We start from the raw sequence: 17,012 nt of genomic DNA, 5'->3' as shown, positions 1-17,012 counted from the left end.
CAGGGGATAGAAAGAAAAGGAAGTTCCATCCCTTCCCTCCACACCAGAGCTCAACATACACAGGGCTATGTACCATGATACAAACAACATGGAGGGACGGCAGCCAGTGCAATAGGCATCTGAGAGCTGGAAAAGAACGCTGTGGCCCCAAGTTCCACATGTGCTGAAATACATTGCAGATGGGGTCTTCCAAGCCTAGTTAGAGGGCAAACAACCCCATTCTTACACAAGATATCCACAGATACATCATCAAGAATAGGTGTGAGGGAGGAATGATTTACAAACTTGGCATTTTAACAATTTTCAATTTCATCCAGTACTAGTGAATAGGGCCCCCAGAGCTCTGCCTGGGCTCGTCTATTCATGCCTCTCTCCCTTTTTTCTTTGTGGAGGACTGTGATCTGATTAGATTCCATTAATCTCCCATGGATAGACAGATCAATGGCAAGTTAACAACTCTGGACTGCCCTACTCCTAACTACCTGTGAGAAAGGCACAGGTTGACCAAAGTCTAATTGAGCAATTCCACTGAATTTCTGACTCTCTCCTCTGCCTAGCATCCAATTCTTCCCCCTTTCAATTGATCCCTTACTCATCATGCAACAGGCCCAATCCAGAACATGATCAGCTTATAGCTGAAATTACTTCAACTGGTTTCCTTCCCTCAACTTCTCTTCTTGCCTCACAGCCCACGAAACCACCAGTTTCAGTCTGTGCTTCAGGCAGCGCCAAGTGTGGCACCTGGGCCGTGCCAGTGACCTCGGAATTCCTCCAGGGTCCCTGCTTACGTTAAGACTTCCAACCGGCCTTGCCAAATCATCTTTCCTTCTTGCCTTTTGCTGTTTCCACCTGCTTTTCCCGGTTGCTGTACTGGGACCCACGTTCTCTTCTCTAGTTAAGCAAGTTCTTTTCTCCAAACTCTGCTGATAAAATGGAGCCTATGTTGCAACTGAGGGAAATGGGAGGGAATGCTGCCCATCGTAAAAACTGAAAACCAAAAGCCGAAAGCATCCCCACCATCTCACCACTCTTCCATTCGGTTTTAGGGCCGCTGCTTGGGGCGGAGAGGCACGCCATGCTGGCGGCCGTGCAGGGCCGGCGGGTCCTTGCACAAGGTGCACGGCTGCCTGTTTCTGCCTTCCTTCACACCCTTCCCTGGGCAAGTTGTTTCCCTTACTCAGAACTACCACGGCCTAAACAAATTGCTTCAGACAACCTGAGTGCGCCCTACCACAGTAATCCCACCTAATTCCTGTCATTCCAATTGTCAGCTCCACTGTCTTCTCCCAGTAGTTCCGTCCTATACGTGCCTCGTCCTCATTCACTCCATCACAGCCTCACAGCGGGCTTCCTGCAGCGACAGCTGGTTCCGGCGTGCGGGGAACAATCACCGCGTCCCCAGGAGCAGCTTGTTGCAAAACAGGAAGGCTTTGCAACACTATCGGTGCACACAGTAGGCACTCAATACTTACATATTTATGGCAACTAAATGTTGGCCTATGTACAGAACCCATTTGAATTTTAAAATACCTATGCATTTATTGGCTTATTTTAAAAACGAGATCATATTACATTTATCTATGACAGTGGTATTCTAAAGGGCCAGGAGCATAATTTAGCCTTTTTAAAACTTCCAAGTGCGTTCCTCCAAGAGCACTCCAAGATTTAGTAATAATGTGGTCCATGTTAATACCACTCAGAGGGAAATCCTCTCTGGCCAAATTTTGACTCTGATCTGTGTTTTAAGTCTGAAAGTTGCAGGTCTGAAGTTCACATCATGAAGATGACAGGCAAATGACAGAGTTCCCTTAACCAGGTGTCCAAAGCAGCCCACAGTAGTGGGGATTCTGCATGTGGACCTCAGACGCAGCACACAACGTTCATGCTCAACGACCATTCTCAAGACCGGTGCGCAACTGAGGGGTGTTACGTAGGTTTTGTCTTTTCTAGGACATAAAAACTTTTGGAGGCAGAAGCTATAGCTCATAGATTCATTTCCCTCATGGAGGTGAGCATCTAACAGTCGTTCAAGAAATAATTCAGACTAAATGTACTATTCTTTAAAAAAAGGGGGGGGGACTGGTCTGCTAAAACCGTGTAACATGGATGCTTTTAAAAATCCAATTAAATGCATATCCTCAACACCTGTATACCCAACAGAATTCCACCTGTTAGGCTGGACAGACTGCTCCCAAGTTGAGAAAAGCCTTCATAAACTGACACTTGGGAGATGTTCCCTCCTCTCCATCCTATCAGGACCCGGACTGTAACCTCATACTTCACAGCTGTCCACTTGCCTCTTCTCTCTCCTCCAAATTACTATGAACCATCTTTCTAACATCCTAATCAAAATCCCATGTTTCACCACTTAGACTCAGGAGAATAAATAAACTCTTCAGGACAGCGGATAAGGCCTGTTAGGAGCGGCTTCCTTTTTTGCCTCCAGTCTGAGCCTCACCCGTCCCTCCTCCACCGCTACCCTCTGTACTTGTGTGCTTTAAGGTCAAGCCTTTGGGCTTCCCCAGAACCTCCTCTCTGTCCACCTCCTGGTCATTCTTTCTGTCACAGCCCAGGATTCCCTGTCTGAGAAGCTTTGCTGGCGCTCATCAAGCTGTGGAGAACGGCTCCTTCCACCTGCGTAGCTCTGTCAAAGAACTTACGCTGCATTTTAATTGTTTGCATAACTCTCTCTCCAGCATGGGTCTTTTCATCTCTCTGTTTTTATGCCTGGCATACCGTAGGACCACAGGAAAGAATGTTAAAAGAATGAACCAATGCTACATGCAACACTGTCACAGAAAACCACAGTAAACAGGGGTGTGTTAGGGGCTAGCGTGCGTCCGCATCCTGCATCCATTTTCCCTTGCAGTGTCTGGTCAGGGGGCTAGCTAAGCCATTTAAAGGTATGTGTAAAAGTGCATACCTTTTCCAGAGCCTCTCACCTCATTAATTTATATCTGGAAATGAAGGCTTTGCCACAGTCTGGCTGCAAGCACTTGTAAGGTCGCTCCCTGGAGTGGGTATAATTGTGGATAGTGAACTTCTCCAGGGTGAGGAACGTCTTGCCACATAATTGGCAGGGATAGGTGGCCATGGGCTTTACTTCTCACACCTTCCTTTTCAGATGCGCTGACCAAATGCTGTGCCATTTAAGCACAAAAAGAAGGATGGTGCTGAGCACATGAGCGGAGCCACGGCAGCCTGAACTCCAGGTCAGGGGAGAGGCCGCGTCGTGGGCCTGGGCCTGGTTCTACCCAGATATGGGCCTCTCAGTTACCATGAGCTTTGCTTCCTGCTTTCCCACATCCCAGTTTATATATGCAGTCTCGGGCTGGGAGGAGAATGTCGGAGGCACAGGTGAGGTTCCAGGAGCAGAAAGGTAATCTGCATCACTAGAGCTGGCGCATATCCTGGATCACCAGACCATCTGTGGAAAGAGGAACAGAGGAACAGTGTTCTTGAATTAGCCATTTGAAAACAATGCTCTTCCTCCCCTACTAGTTCAGCATCAACTACCCAGAATCAACACGTTTCTTTAAATGGCCCCAGTGCAGCCCCCAAGTCTCCCTCCTCCCTGTGCGCTTCCACCGATCCTTCAGCACTTAAGTCCTAACTGGTGAGGAGGCCGCACAGTGTTTCGACGGTACAGGAAGCACGCGCTCCCTTCGACAGAGACCGCTATTTCCATAGACACGGTATTAGCTACTTCAGATCATGACTTCAGGTCAGTGGGAGACTCAGTCGACCAATTAAAAAACAAAAAAACAAAACAAAACCAACAAAAAAACACCTCCCCTGTGCATTGGAGTGTTTTACTGCTACAGAAACAAAAATCATCTCTGCTTATTCAAACCATGCGCTCCTCCTCTTTGCTCGTTGTTAGCATAACATACATTGTTGATCACACCTGTTTAAACTTCCACGGGATGAGATGAAATAATTTGTATACATCCAAGTTAATTTGTTTGCAAGGCTACCAGGCTGAAGGTCTCAACTCAAGGATGCCAACAAAATGTGAATAAAGCTAGGTTAGCTCACTGCTGCAGGGCGTGCGGAGCAGAGACAGAATCTCCCAGAAACAATGGAGGCTCAGGCTGCCTTCGGAGGTACAGGTAGCATCCTCTAGTGAATTGTTCTCCTAATCTCTTCCCCTTGGTTTATAGGGACATTTCCTCACTCCGCAGCCCCACCCTGGAGGGCCAGCTACGTGTTTGCAGACCACTTCCAGGAGGGGGGCCTGCTGCCTTCTCAATCTCAACCTGTCTCAAACCCAAATCGCCAGCACCGTTCCAACCCAGGCAAGTCCCCCAAACCCAGGCTCTTCTGGTTCTACTGCTGGACCATCCCGTGAGGAGGCTGACGTCTCAGGCGGTCCCGAACAACGCAGTCACACCCTGACTACCTAGAATCCTGTACTTTTCTCAAGAGAGTAATTCGCAGGCAAGTGGATGCTAACCTTTCAAGTGCCAATACTTAAAAAAAATTAGAGTACTCTATGTTTACATTAAACACACTGGAGTAGCTTTTGTATGCAGGCCAGCCTTTTCTGAGCTTTGCCAAGGAAGCGGAGCACTGGGTAAAGGGACCAATCACAGCAGGTCTTCAAGTGCCTGTTTCCTGCAGGCTTTCGTGGACCGCCCAGTCTTTAGAGCTGCTCTTTATTGTTAAAAGTTAATTTTTACTTACCTTTTCACAGTTACTTTCAGATCGGAGAGCTGGAGTCTAGCTAGGTGAAATTTTATTGTAATAACAATCGAAGCATCTTTACACACACCGGCTCACAGCACATGTGCGCAGAAAAACCAACACTCCTTTTCTAATGGGCAAAAACTGCAGCAAACTTGTTGCTTTCCTCATCAGCTAGCTCAGATGTTTTCAGTGTCTGGTCAGAGTTCCAGGCACATACCCCTCACTGAGGTGCCCCACCTGCCTGGAACCCTCAGAGTGGACATGCGCACTGGTCCAAAGCTAGGGACACGGGCCTTCTCAGCCAGCATCTCGGCACCAAACCTTCCTTCTGATGGTAGCACGCACATACCTTGTTCCTCTGTCACCAAGTGTGACTTGAACCGAGCTCCTCTCCCCCAGCTCCTTGTCCCCTCACAGTATTGCCATTCATGCCCAAAGCCCTCCCCTGAGGCATCCCCAACAACTGGCCACAGACAAAATGACTCCTTCCAGGAACGCTATCCTGTGTGGCCGAGTTTTTGCTGCCAGGTCTCCTGATGTGTCCTACTTCTCGTCCAGCCCAAGTCTGGCCGTAATACTGGCCCAGCTATAAAAGCCATAGAGTTTATCATTGTCACTGAATATACTCATTCACTTGAAATTTCTGTGTTCTCTCCAGATCAAAAAAGATTAAAATGTACACACAGTTTGAAGTTTGAAATTCATCTTTTCCTTGTTCTCATCATAGCTGAACTCAAAATAGCACCAGTCCCTCAGGAGAAGAGCTGGCTTGGTGGGGGGCATTTTCTCTCCCTTCCAACAATCCCCTGCATATACACTTCTTTCAGCTTCACTAAGTTCATTCTCCCCACTCTTGCTTTATGAGAGATGACGAGTATGTCCAAGAGAACTTTCTGTGATGACGGAAATGTCACATACGTGATGGCTACCGAACACTCAAAATGCGATGCTAAGACACTGAAATTGTTGTTAAAGTAGCCTCATGTGGCTAGTGGCTGCTGGACTCAGTAGCACAGCTCAGCGTCACGCCTGAGAGAGAGGACGGCAAGGTTCTGCTTTCCTTCAGCCACCTGTGCTGCTGATTCACCCTCAGGTGTCTCCCTGAAGCGTGGGAGGGGTTTATGTAGAACGAGTCCCTTGCTCTATGAATACCGTGGACGGATTCCCCAGTTCAAATTCTAGCTTGCCCATTTGTTCGCTACATCTTGCATGTTCCCTCGTTTGTGACACGACCTGATGCATATAATGGACTGCTGGGGACAACCAACTGGAACAAGAGGGATCTGAGATATGCGGTAATCTAAAAACACACTACACAAATATAGGTTGTTTGTGAAACACTGGGATTAAAAGTAGAAGCCATCAGCTGCACAACTGGCATGGGGTTCTAGCCACTCCAGCTATGGATACAAGAGAAAAACACACGTTCTCTCCCTCTACATAACCTACCATCAATTATTCACAGTGGGAGGAACACAAATGGCTCACACGTGCAGACAAGACCTATGACACTGCAGGTAAAAATTCTTTCTCAACAGATACCAACTTTGGCTGATAGCTTACCAACACACCAAGAATACGAAGGAAATGTAAGATTTATTCAATTTAGACTTAAAAAAAAAAAAAAGAGTACCTGCCCTTTAGCACTAAATAAAATTTTCCCAGATCCACTTTCCAGCCACTTCCCTAGATTCCAGAGCCCAACAGTCATGGACATCATTACCTACATTTTCCTTGGCTTGGCCCCTCAAAGATGGTGGGTATATAATCAGGGATTTTTAGACATGGCATGTTTTATTTAAACATGACACACATTTCCTCCCTGTGTTCCCCATGGAACTTTCAAAGAACAAATGTCACTAAAACATTTTTATACATATTTAACTTATTTCATGAATGTCTTTTCCCAAGACTGTGTGTGTTCTAGGTCTATGTGTTAAATACACCTTGCCCAACACCAAGTGCAAAGTTGGTCCTCAAATGTTGAACTGAATTAATTATGTGATAATGAACACTCTAATTTCTTCAGGAAGTCTTTTTTAATGATGAATTCAAATTCAAATAGTTTTAATGTTTCATTCACCATAACTGTGTATTTCATTAATGTGGACCCTCAAATATAAATATTTACACTGTTTTCATGATATTATCACAAACTCCTATAAAAATAGTCTTTCTCAACAGATTATAAATGCATTGTGGCTGAGGATCAAAGCTCAGCTATTTTTAAAAAAATAAACCGTGGGGATAATACAACGTCCCCCATCTCCACGTACATGACCAGTACTGGCTGGCTGCCGCTGATTCCAATCTTTGGTTGAAACCTGATGCGCTTTCTGGCCACATCCTTAAAACAGACCCGTGATTAACTTTCTATTATCTGGCAAACCACCAACAGTCCTAACAGAGAACTGACAATGGGATGGTCCTGATGGTAGTCTATTCTGTGACTTGACATACAGATTGCATTTGAGTCTTAAATATGGTAATATTTCAACACCTGTCACCCTGGAGAGATAGTAAGTCTTCCCCCAAAACATCTCAGGACATAATTTTCAATCCCCTTGATTCTAAAAATAGTGAGTGAGTGATACAGATCTGCCAGTATGCCAAAGAAGGCTAGTGCCATCTGCTTCATTCTGTTCATGCTGATTATTTTGGGGATGAGTGAGGATCAGATTGGAATAAGAACATATATATATGGCAACAGCTAGGAAAGACTGTTCCCTGAGCGCGGGTGGTATACGATGGTAGAGGTCAGAGCACAAGTGTGGTTCTAGGATGTCCCCAGTGCTGCATAACACAATCAGCTAATGGGGGACGACAAATGTTCTTCAACATTCTCAAAATAAACTATGACTTCTGGCTTCTATTTCCATTGTGCCCAGTGACACAATGCAAGGCCCATTTCTGAGAAGAAACTGAATTTCCATTTTTAATCTTCCAACATGGGTACTCTAAGCTCTTTTTTTGACTCCATTCATCACCATTCCTTGTGGATAAGAAGGTTCTGCTCCAAACATTTCCCTGTGTCTCATACTCCCATAACTTGGGATTGTTTTTATATAAATGTGTGAAAAACAGTTGTAAAAGGGCCTCTATCAAGTTTCTGTTTTCTTCTTATGCTCACAAAATATGAAACAGCCAATCATGGAGCAGGGTGGGTGGAAGCTCATTGCTTATTTGGCTCTAGGAGCCCTCTAGAGAGGGTGCTTCTCTTAGTATCAGTTCTTTGAAGGACTTTGGTAGCAAGTTTCTAACATCAACAGAAAAACTATCCAGAAACATCAGCAAGATAAAGAAGATGATTCTCAGAACCTCTAGGTAGTTATTTCTTATTATGCACATGCACTGTAAAGTTTGGTAGGTATTGTATCTGACCCAGTATGGCAGACAAGTTGGGGCTCAGTGTATGTCTAATCAGCAAAACAGGTGCTCACAGGGCAGGACTAACTTGGTTGTGGATAACAAATGTGAGGCCTTGATGAGTACCTTACCAGATGGCTGTGGCTAGGTTTTCACTCTTAACCTAGAGCAAGGGTTCATAAGTGGCTGTGAATTCTCTAAAATTTTGTGCAAATTAGGAGGCATGTATATTGGAGTTCTTATGGGGAGAGGGACCAAAGCTTTCTTTCAGATTTGCTAAGGATTCCAAGATTCAAACAGGGTAAAGGCCATTGACTTAGATGAAAACATAAAACAAAACCTTCTTGGTGCCATCAACTCAGTGTGTTCACAAAGTCACGGATACGTCCTAAGCCACGGGCCATATATTTTGTATCACTGCATTTTATCAGGTTAGAAAAACCTGATAAGAAAAAACAAAAAAGGTTCTATAATAATGTTCTTCTGAAATTCAAGCAGTAAACAACTTGTACAAATTTCATTTCAAATAGGACCACGGTGGCGGGGGGGCACCTGGCTGGCTCATGTCGATAGAGCATGTGACTACTGATCTCAGGGTCATGAGTATAAGCCCCGCAGTGGGCACAGAGATTACATAAAAAATAGATTTAAAAATATGGCTACAGAGGATAACTATCATGTAAGACAGGCCTACCTTCTGCCTAGAGGGCAGACTACCCTCAAAATCATAGGGGTTCATTTGTCAGCACCTTTGAAAATCTTTTATATGGAAAATGTCTGTGTATTTATCCTCAATACAGTATTAAGATGTCATCACTGAAATCCACTAACACCTGAGCTGACAGCGCCTGGGATGAACTCTTAAGCTGGATCCATAAGGCTTGACACCCTGCCGTGTCTGCACACCTCTTTCCTACAAAGGCCCGGTAGCAACCAAGGCTGCAGGTCAGTCCACCTGGTATTTCCTCAATGTCCCACGTTCTGTCACGCCTCTGTGTTTTCCACACAATGCCCCTTCCTAGAATGTCCTGCCACCCCTGCCCACCTGGCCAACTCTTCCTTCTTCCCGTCACTCCCAGGCAGAGGAATGAGCTCCCTGTCTGCTTGGGGAGATGGTGAACCTGGGAGGAAGCGATTAGAAAGTCCCGCTGAAACCTGGGGGGCTTGGGCTAAGGAGACTGTGGTGGAGATAAAAGTAGCTCACACCACAGCTAAATTAGAGCAAAATCGGTTTGGTGAAAATCTACATCCACAAAACGTTCTCGTGTTCCCTCCAGAACTACTTATTCAACAGCCTATTCGACATCTCCACCTTAAGACGTCTGAGACCACTTGTTCTCCCGGTGGAGGGGGAGCCCTGACTGCCCTGCCCCTGTGTTCCGCCCTGGGGGGTGCCGCCCGGAGCAATTTCCCCACCACCTGCTGAACAGTCAGGTTTGCTGCCTGCTGACTTTTAAACTGTTACCTTGAGAGACTTAACTTTGTTAACTCAGTGACTAAGCTCTTATTTTCTTGGAAACAAGGCCTAAAATAAACAAGAAAGCAAAGTGACTTATGTATCTAATATTCAGAGAGCAAAGTAATGAGAAAGCTCTCTGGTTGATTACACCACAGCTTCAGAACATCAAATCTACGCACTAGACAGAAAATGGCAATAAGGACAGGGTGCGAACTTTCTATTTACAGATAGTTGAGTAAAATCTAGTGAAAGATGGCAAATTGAATAAAAGTGTGTGGCTCCAGTCTCTCCTGAAACTCTACTAAAACAGTATTAATGAGATTTTTCAAAAATACAGCCAAAGATAACACGAGAGGAGAAAACTGCAACAAAATGTTGGGAGCTGGAAAGCAGGAAAACAAGCAGTAACTGGCTTCGCAGTCCTCAGAAAGCTCAAATCTAAGCCAGCAATGAAAAGCTATGGGACAACGTGATTTACCCTGTGGAACCCATCAAGACACTCAGAAATGTGGGCACTAGGTAACTCTGGAGGGGAGGGGAGAGTGGGTGTAAGAACTGAAAGAGTGGGAATGTCTGCTGGTGAAGCATTCAGCCCTCTGACCCCCTCCCAGGAGAGGGTCTGTGGGTGGTGCACTCCGCTGAAACTGAGGGACTTCAGTGCAAGTTTGTAAACGCCCTATCTGGCTATCGGGCTATTGGAACACTGGCGACCAGGCCCATCCCCTCCAGGAGACTTCTCTGGGAAAGCTGACCAGCACAAGAGAAAGGAACTAATTACGAGGACAAATGGCAGTCCCCAGGTTTACCTGCATTGACCCACAACAAGCCCTATTTAAGTACACAAAGCTTCCATCAGCTTTTTAATGGCTCCACTCATAAATCAGCAGATAGCTGAGGATCACCAGAAATCAGAAGAAAGCATCTAATAAGAAAAACTGACACAGAATAAATAGAAAAAAGCAGCTAGGAAAAGATGACAATGACTCTATGGGGAAAAGAAAACTTCAAAAACAACTCTAAATAGAAGAGAGAGAGATATCCCTAAAAGAACTATAAAACACAGACATACACACAGAGATATTTTAAAGAAAACAACAGAAAAGGCAATAGCAAGGGCAAGACCCAGGGGCAGGGATTTGAGTCAAACTCTCTGGGGGAGTATATGAGAATCAGCAGAAACTCATCTGATGACTCTTGGGCACCTTTATGTTTGCCAGTGTGGCTTCTTTTGAGGGTACCTGCTATTTCTACATGTGCTCCTCCTAATGCTCACTAGTGATTAACACCATCAACCAACCTTTTATAAACCAGCTAATATAACCCAGAGACTAACAATAAAATCGTTCATAGGTTAAATGGTCAAAAAATGCACTATTTGACAAAAAAACAGAAAAGAGGAGGTAATTCTTAAGTTAGTGAAACGGCTATCTTCATCATATGATAAAGATACCTATTAAACACCGCACCTTATTAAAACATTTGTACTAGAATGGACCTACAATAAAGCTATAAAGAGATGAAAGATAAAATTGGAATGGAATAGATCTTTCCTTATTTATAGATGACTGTCTACACAGAAAACTCCAAAGAATCCATACACAGAATAATAGAGAAGTTTGGCAAGATATTTAGTTATAAAAATCAAAATATAAAATCAACTGTATTTCTAAATGCCTAGCCAACAGAAATATAATTAAAAATACCATATACATGTGCCACAAAACAAAGATATCTAGGAATAAATCTAACCACAAAGATACCATATATTTACGGAGCAATTTTAAAACTATACTGAAAGACATTATAGAAGGATGGTATATGGAAAAATATACCATGTTCATGAATAGGGAAATACAGATAGAATTATTGTAATACTGTCAGTTTTTTCCATATTTATATATTAATTCAATGAAGTGGTAGTATAAATTCAACAGGGTTCTTTGTTAGAACGCTGATCATTCTAAATTTTATATGGAAAAGGAAAAGCCCAAGAAGAGCCAAGAACTTCCTAGTCCTACTGGATTGGATCATACTCATAATCATACAAACAGACCATGGTATCTCCCAAAGAAGTAAAAGGTAAGAGATAATGGATAAGGTTTTTTTGTTTTTAAAGCTACCGTAATTAAGGCAGTATTACATACTAAGGCACAAGATGAGACATGTGGACCAATGGAGTAGAATGAATAGCCAAGAAACTGACCCACCCTTGTATGGAAACAATATATGACAGGGCTTGGACAGTAATCACTGGGGACAGAAGAGACTACTTAATAATTGGTTATCCATGTGGAAAATAAGGAAATTGGATTCCCATCACGCACCATATATAAAAATTCTAGACAGATTACAGGCTTAATGTTTAAAACAAAACTTGAAAACTTCAGGCAAGAATAAAAAATAAAAAGGCACTTCACAGAAGGGGAAACTCCGATAACTAATACAGAAACAAAAATATGCACAATTTTATCCAGGTGAGAGTTCTTGGTCCATCAAACAACTTCCCTATACTTTTCCACTCTACGGGACTGCCTTCCCCCCGCCCCTTTTGTCACATACTTACCACATCTGACATTTTCTGTTTTATTTTTTAACACCCATTCACCCACCCACAAAAACACACTGGAATGAAATTCAATTTTTAAACCAACGACATTGGCCAAATATGAGAAAGTCAGGCAAAACCAAGTAATGCCTCGTGAAAGTGAGAGAGACAACATATAAGACGAGTCATGGACAGACATTCAAAGATGCTCTTCCTTAGGGGTCAACAGATATAATTAAATCACTCTGTGAAGATTTATGCCTGATAAAAAGTGAAAATAATTATCAGAATTCAAGGTGGATAAAGAATACAGTGGTCTAAGGTGTGATCATCTCTTGCTTGAGAGATCAAGAGAGGTCTCATGGAGAAGCCGAAGTTAAAGCTGAGCCTGCAAGTTTACCAGGTGCTTAAGTGGGGAGGTGGTCTATTTCAGGCCGAGGGAATGAATCAGCATAGGACACTTGAAAATAAGTAGTTCAGTATGACTGGAATATGATGCAAATATGGGGGCACTGTAGACAAACAGGCCAGAAAGGGAGGCAAAGGGCAAATCATGAAGGTTCAGAGATAAACTGATTCATTCCACTACGGAAAGGTGGGTTTTGTGGTTGTAATACTTTAGTAGGTTGACTAACCTATTTAGTCAAGGCTAGCCACTAACTGAGTTTATGTGCTAGTGTGGAGTGAAGGAGGTGGAAAGAGAAGAGGTAGAAGGAAGTACAGAACGCTAACGAAACAGTCTCCACAGGAACGGAAAGAAACGCTGGGAAGGGCCTAGGCATAGGAATCTATCAAGAAGACGGAGAGGAGCCAAACCACAAGAAGCAAGGACAACCCAGGACTGATACCAAGGCGCCGGGCAAGAACCCATTAAAGCTCCGGACTTGTCATCAGATCATAGTCGGTGACAATAATGACGGCAGAGATGTGAAGGATATACTGGAGAGTGGTGAGACCATTCTGGCTTCTGCCATGTCTCAGAAGAGCTAACAGTGACCTGGAAAGAAGAGAGGGCAGGGTGCAAGGGCACTTCGTAAACAGACTAGTTAGATTAGGATTTAGGTTAGGTCACAGGAAAGGGGTGTCTGTGGTGGCAGAGAAGGAAAGGAAGGAGGAATCCCGGAAGAAAAGTCCAGCCAAACATGCGCATGAGGAACTCGTTATAGACCTGCTACATGGCCATGCTGCTGCTCCCTGCATCTCTCCGAGTTTAGTCTATACGCTCTGCCCAGGTGAACACTAGTTTTAGACCTGTTCAATCCAATGGTGCCCAATGGGCATGGAGGCCAGTGAGGAGACCTACGGCATGAAGGAGGGGCTGAGGCTCTTTTCTAGACCAATACTGCGAATGACACCCTTTGGCTCCAGGGAAGTGGATACCATTCCAAATCTGGCTTCTGTAAGTGACTCTGTGTTACTCGGAGCGCTACCTGGGTGGCCTCAGAGCCTGTCATTAAGCCCACGTGCTCAACTTTGATCACCAATGTTTGTCCTTCCCAGCATCATTTGGTAAATTGGGTTGTCCTGGGGGTGAGAAGGAATTTGTTTTCTTTATGGCAGGCTGTAGCTAAATCGATTTTCCCTTAGGGTATCTATTCTGCATTGCAGAACAGGGCAGAAGAAGGCTTGTGGGGACAAGTAATTTTTAGAGGTTCCAAGAGCAAAAGCAGCATTCTGCTGCTAAATTCCCCTACTTCTCTTGGGTAAGATAGTGTAGTGACAAGCCTATGGCGATAAAAAAATAAGCAAAATGAAAATTTGCATTAAAAAAACGTGATGTTTCAAAATAATTTCTAGATGGTTACAATATAAAACAGGACCCTAACAGCTCAAAACCCCTGTCTGGTTGCCCCGTCTAGTAGGAGAAAGTAGTTTTACAGGTGGGAACCTTTCTTTGTTAAAATGTGTTTAGCTGATTGAAGATCTGTCTAAGCTATTTAACAGTCAAGAAACACTCGGAGTCTGCGTGGAGTGGGGTGGGGAAGGTGGGAGATGAAGAGGTAGAAGTAAGGAGAGAGCGCCTCGGGCTCTCTGTCTCCACTGAAACCGGAGGAAGCCCTAAGAAACAATGGAAAAGGCAGAAACCCAGGAGCATGAGCCTCCAAGAGCCACGGAAGCCTCCGAAGAGAAGCCACACCACCCAGGGGCAAGGACTGCTGCCCCAGGGGGCCGGGCTCCATCCCCACAGAGGCTCCTCCCTGAAGCACACCCCCCCACCCCAGTCCCGGACAAAGTGGAAGCAGAGGGGCTCGCCCAGCTGGGCCTCTCCAGCCGTGGCCAAAGCACTGTTCCAGAACAGGTCCCTCTGCACCATGCTGAAACCTCCCGCTCCCTTCTTCTCCCCACGTGGTATTTTTAAGTCCATTTAGGAAGGAATATCAAATATCCACAAGCAAAACCAGCGCGCACATCCAGAGAAGCAAGCGTGAAGTCCCGGGCTGGTTCTCAAGCTCAGACGGAACGGACCTGGTCTCAGGGAGACTGCTCATGGCCTCCAGCTGGCATGGGAGGCGAGGGGTGGACAGCAGTCCTGAAACCCACACGAGAGCCTCTGGTATGAGGAGATTTTCTAGTCATAAAGTCAGGGATGGGGACTCTTCTTTTATGACGGCTGAAACTAGATCCCCCTCCTCCCTCCCAACAAACCATCTGCGACTGGCCTTGCCCTTTTAGGGTGTGCTTCTAGAGCTGACAGCCAGTGCTCTCTCTTCCTGGGTCTCTAAGAGTAGGGCGCCGAGGCACCAAAACTTACCTCATTAGCGGCAGGGCCTATTGTCCTAAGACAGGTACCATTCTAGGGAAAAGAAAGCCTGGTTCCTTCCCAGGAAGTGTGTGAGGGTAAAGGCTCAGACTGAGGGAAAGAAAGAAAAAGAAAGTAAGGAAGAAAGAAAGGAAGGAAAGAAAGGAGGGAGGGAGGGAGGAAGGAAAAGAAGAAGAAGAAAAGCATACTCGCACCCTGATGACGGGAAGCCAGATTCATGAGTTAAAAATCTCTTGAGGGAAACATAAAAGCTACAGGAGGTCTGGAAAAGACACTCAAGACCTCGATGGACTGTTTGATTCGGAAACAACAGTATTTCTAAGTAAATAGAAAAAGGCCTGCAAACAGCACTGTCAGCAAAGTATCTCCGGGTGGCGGAATGAGAGAGGACTTCTGCTCTTCCTTTCTGAAACTCTGACACTGGCCACGGAGGCGAGGCTGGCGTGCAGCAGGTGGGCGAGGGGGGCTGCAGGCCGTAGGAGGGGCGCACAGGGGCAGAGGCCCACAGCAGCACGGGGCAGCCTGCAGCGTCCATCCGTCTGTCCCATGGGCGAAGCCGGCTGGAAGGCAGGCGTGAGGATAAGGGGAGGAGTAGGAGATGGGCCTGGACAGGAGGCAGCGCTGTCCCCAAGGGCACGGGGGGGGGGGGGGGGGGGCGGTGACAGCGAGGACACTTCCATCAACAGATTCCTTTACACAGGACAAAAGTTGCAAGTGCTCACTTCTCCCTCTCCCCCGTGGACAACTTCTGGACCCTGAGAGAACCGCAGATTTAACAGTTCCGTTCTGAAACTCTACACGGTCCTTTTTTACATGCAATGAGCCTGAGACCCAATATCTGATTACCCAAATGGACACGAATATAATTGGCAATTGGTAAATGACAACTTAGACTCTTTTTTCCCCTGGGCTTTTTCAACAAATGAGCATCCAGAACTCACTTTACTATGAACTATGTACATATCTAAAAAGGTAAAATCGCTGTGCCTGTTCAGACCCTCACTCCCCTTCTCCCGGAAGCCCGGCTGCCCAGCTCAGAGGGCACTCACCCTCTTTATCAGACAAAATGACTACAGAACGTTCTCTTTGCCTTTCCATGCCACGTCCAATAGATTCAAATGATGCTGAGCAAACGGTTCATCCAGAAATACTTAAATTGAAATATAAAAATATTTATCACGGGTCCTTTAAAATGACTCCGGTTGTTAATTTTTTTTCTCTTTAAGATGTTACACATTTCATCAGTTTCCATTTTAAAAGGCAAGGGCACTGGAGAGACAAGGCAACTTGTCCCAGTTCCTGCACTGGCTTCACTGAAAGGGAGAAAGGAATGTCGGGGGAAATGGGGGCGAAAGCTTCAGAAGAGAGGAACACTGGCAAGCAGGGCCGCCTCTCCTTTTCACCTTAAGTCTTTTCTCTCCCCTCATTCACAGCTTTAGGTCCTTTGTTTGTTTAACAAACCATTACAATCATACCCAGCTCAATGGGGAGGAATGCGAGCTCTCTAAGGAGCTGTCCTGGCCATCCACATGTGTGGTCCGCCCCCACAGCCCGGCCGGTGGCCGCACTGTGCGCTTCTGCGCTCCCAGCGCCCTGGAGGCCAGGCACCTTGCTTACAATGAGCCCCATGTCCCCCGCCGCATGCTTGCTGCTCCTTCCCAGTAGCCTATAGCGATGTCCCAAGTTGCTCCTCCTTCCCGCCTCGCCTCGTGACTGGACTGGCCATCCTGCCTGGGCTTGTCCAGTTCAGGTCCTCAGACCGACCCTGCCTGGTGTGGCAGCCGCCCCCTACCTGTCTTCGGCGCACAGACTCACCAGCAACGCAGAGCTGACACATTCCAGGCTTTTCCTGGTTATCGCGCCTAGCCTTCCAACGCCAATCACACGGTAAACAGAAGACACAATGGCAAGATGCCCCCTCCTCCCGTAACTGGGGCTGCCAGTGCCCTTTTCTGTTCCTACCAGATACAGTGGCCATGTTGGGATGAATTTCAGGGTCTTGGCCAATGCATCAACATATTTTTTAGTCCGATTATATTTCAAAGGGCACCAAAATAATATTAAGCAAAACGACAGTCTATTTTAGCCGGACTCAGAAAGCCCTCAGAGGCCCCTTTGGAGAGAAGGGCGTCTTTATCCCCATCTGACAGAGGAGACTGAGGCGTAGAGACTTCCACTCCCTGCCCACAGGC

General features: G+C 45.7%; 2 protein-coding genes across 11 annotated transcripts in view; one reads left to right on the top strand and one right to left on the bottom strand.

Annotated features, from left to right (window-relative positions):
- Positions 1 to 14,950, top strand: part of ZC2HC1B (zinc finger C2HC-type containing 1B) — a gene marked incomplete at its 5' end in the record, with an annotated part of 54,347 nt that extends 39,397 nt beyond the window's left edge. Inside the window, 2 exons of the mRNA XM_044386318.3 lie at positions 3,125 to 3,212; positions 4,164 to 14,950. The remainder of the gene's footprint in view (positions 1 to 3,124; positions 3,213 to 4,163) is intronic.
- Positions 1 to 17,012, bottom strand: part of PLAGL1 (PLAG1 like zinc finger 1) — a 108,342-nt gene that overhangs the window by 3,825 nt on the left and 87,505 nt on the right. For 6 of the 10 annotated variants that reach the window (XM_048225898.2, XM_048225903.2, XM_048225900.2 and 3 more), the window contains one exon: positions 2,943 to 3,427. In XM_048225898.2, coding sequence (XP_048081855.1) covers positions 2,943 to 3,094 — 152 coding nt within the window. In that variant the 5' untranslated portion in view covers positions 3,095 to 3,427. Of the gene's footprint in view, positions 1 to 2,942; positions 4,170 to 17,012 lie in introns of those variants that run through there. The other 4 variants (XM_048225904.2, XM_057310994.1, XM_048225905.2 and 1 more) reach the window with 2 other exon arrangements.

This window comes from Ursus arctos, unplaced genomic scaffold (assembly GCF_023065955.2).
Source record: "Ursus arctos isolate Adak ecotype North America unplaced genomic scaffold, UrsArc2.0 scaffold_13, whole genome shotgun sequence".
Taxonomy (NCBI): domain Eukaryota; kingdom Metazoa; phylum Chordata; class Mammalia; order Carnivora; family Ursidae; genus Ursus; species Ursus arctos.
The sequence above is the reverse complement of the archived record's forward strand: the minus strand, read 5'-3'. Positions and strand labels throughout refer to the sequence as shown.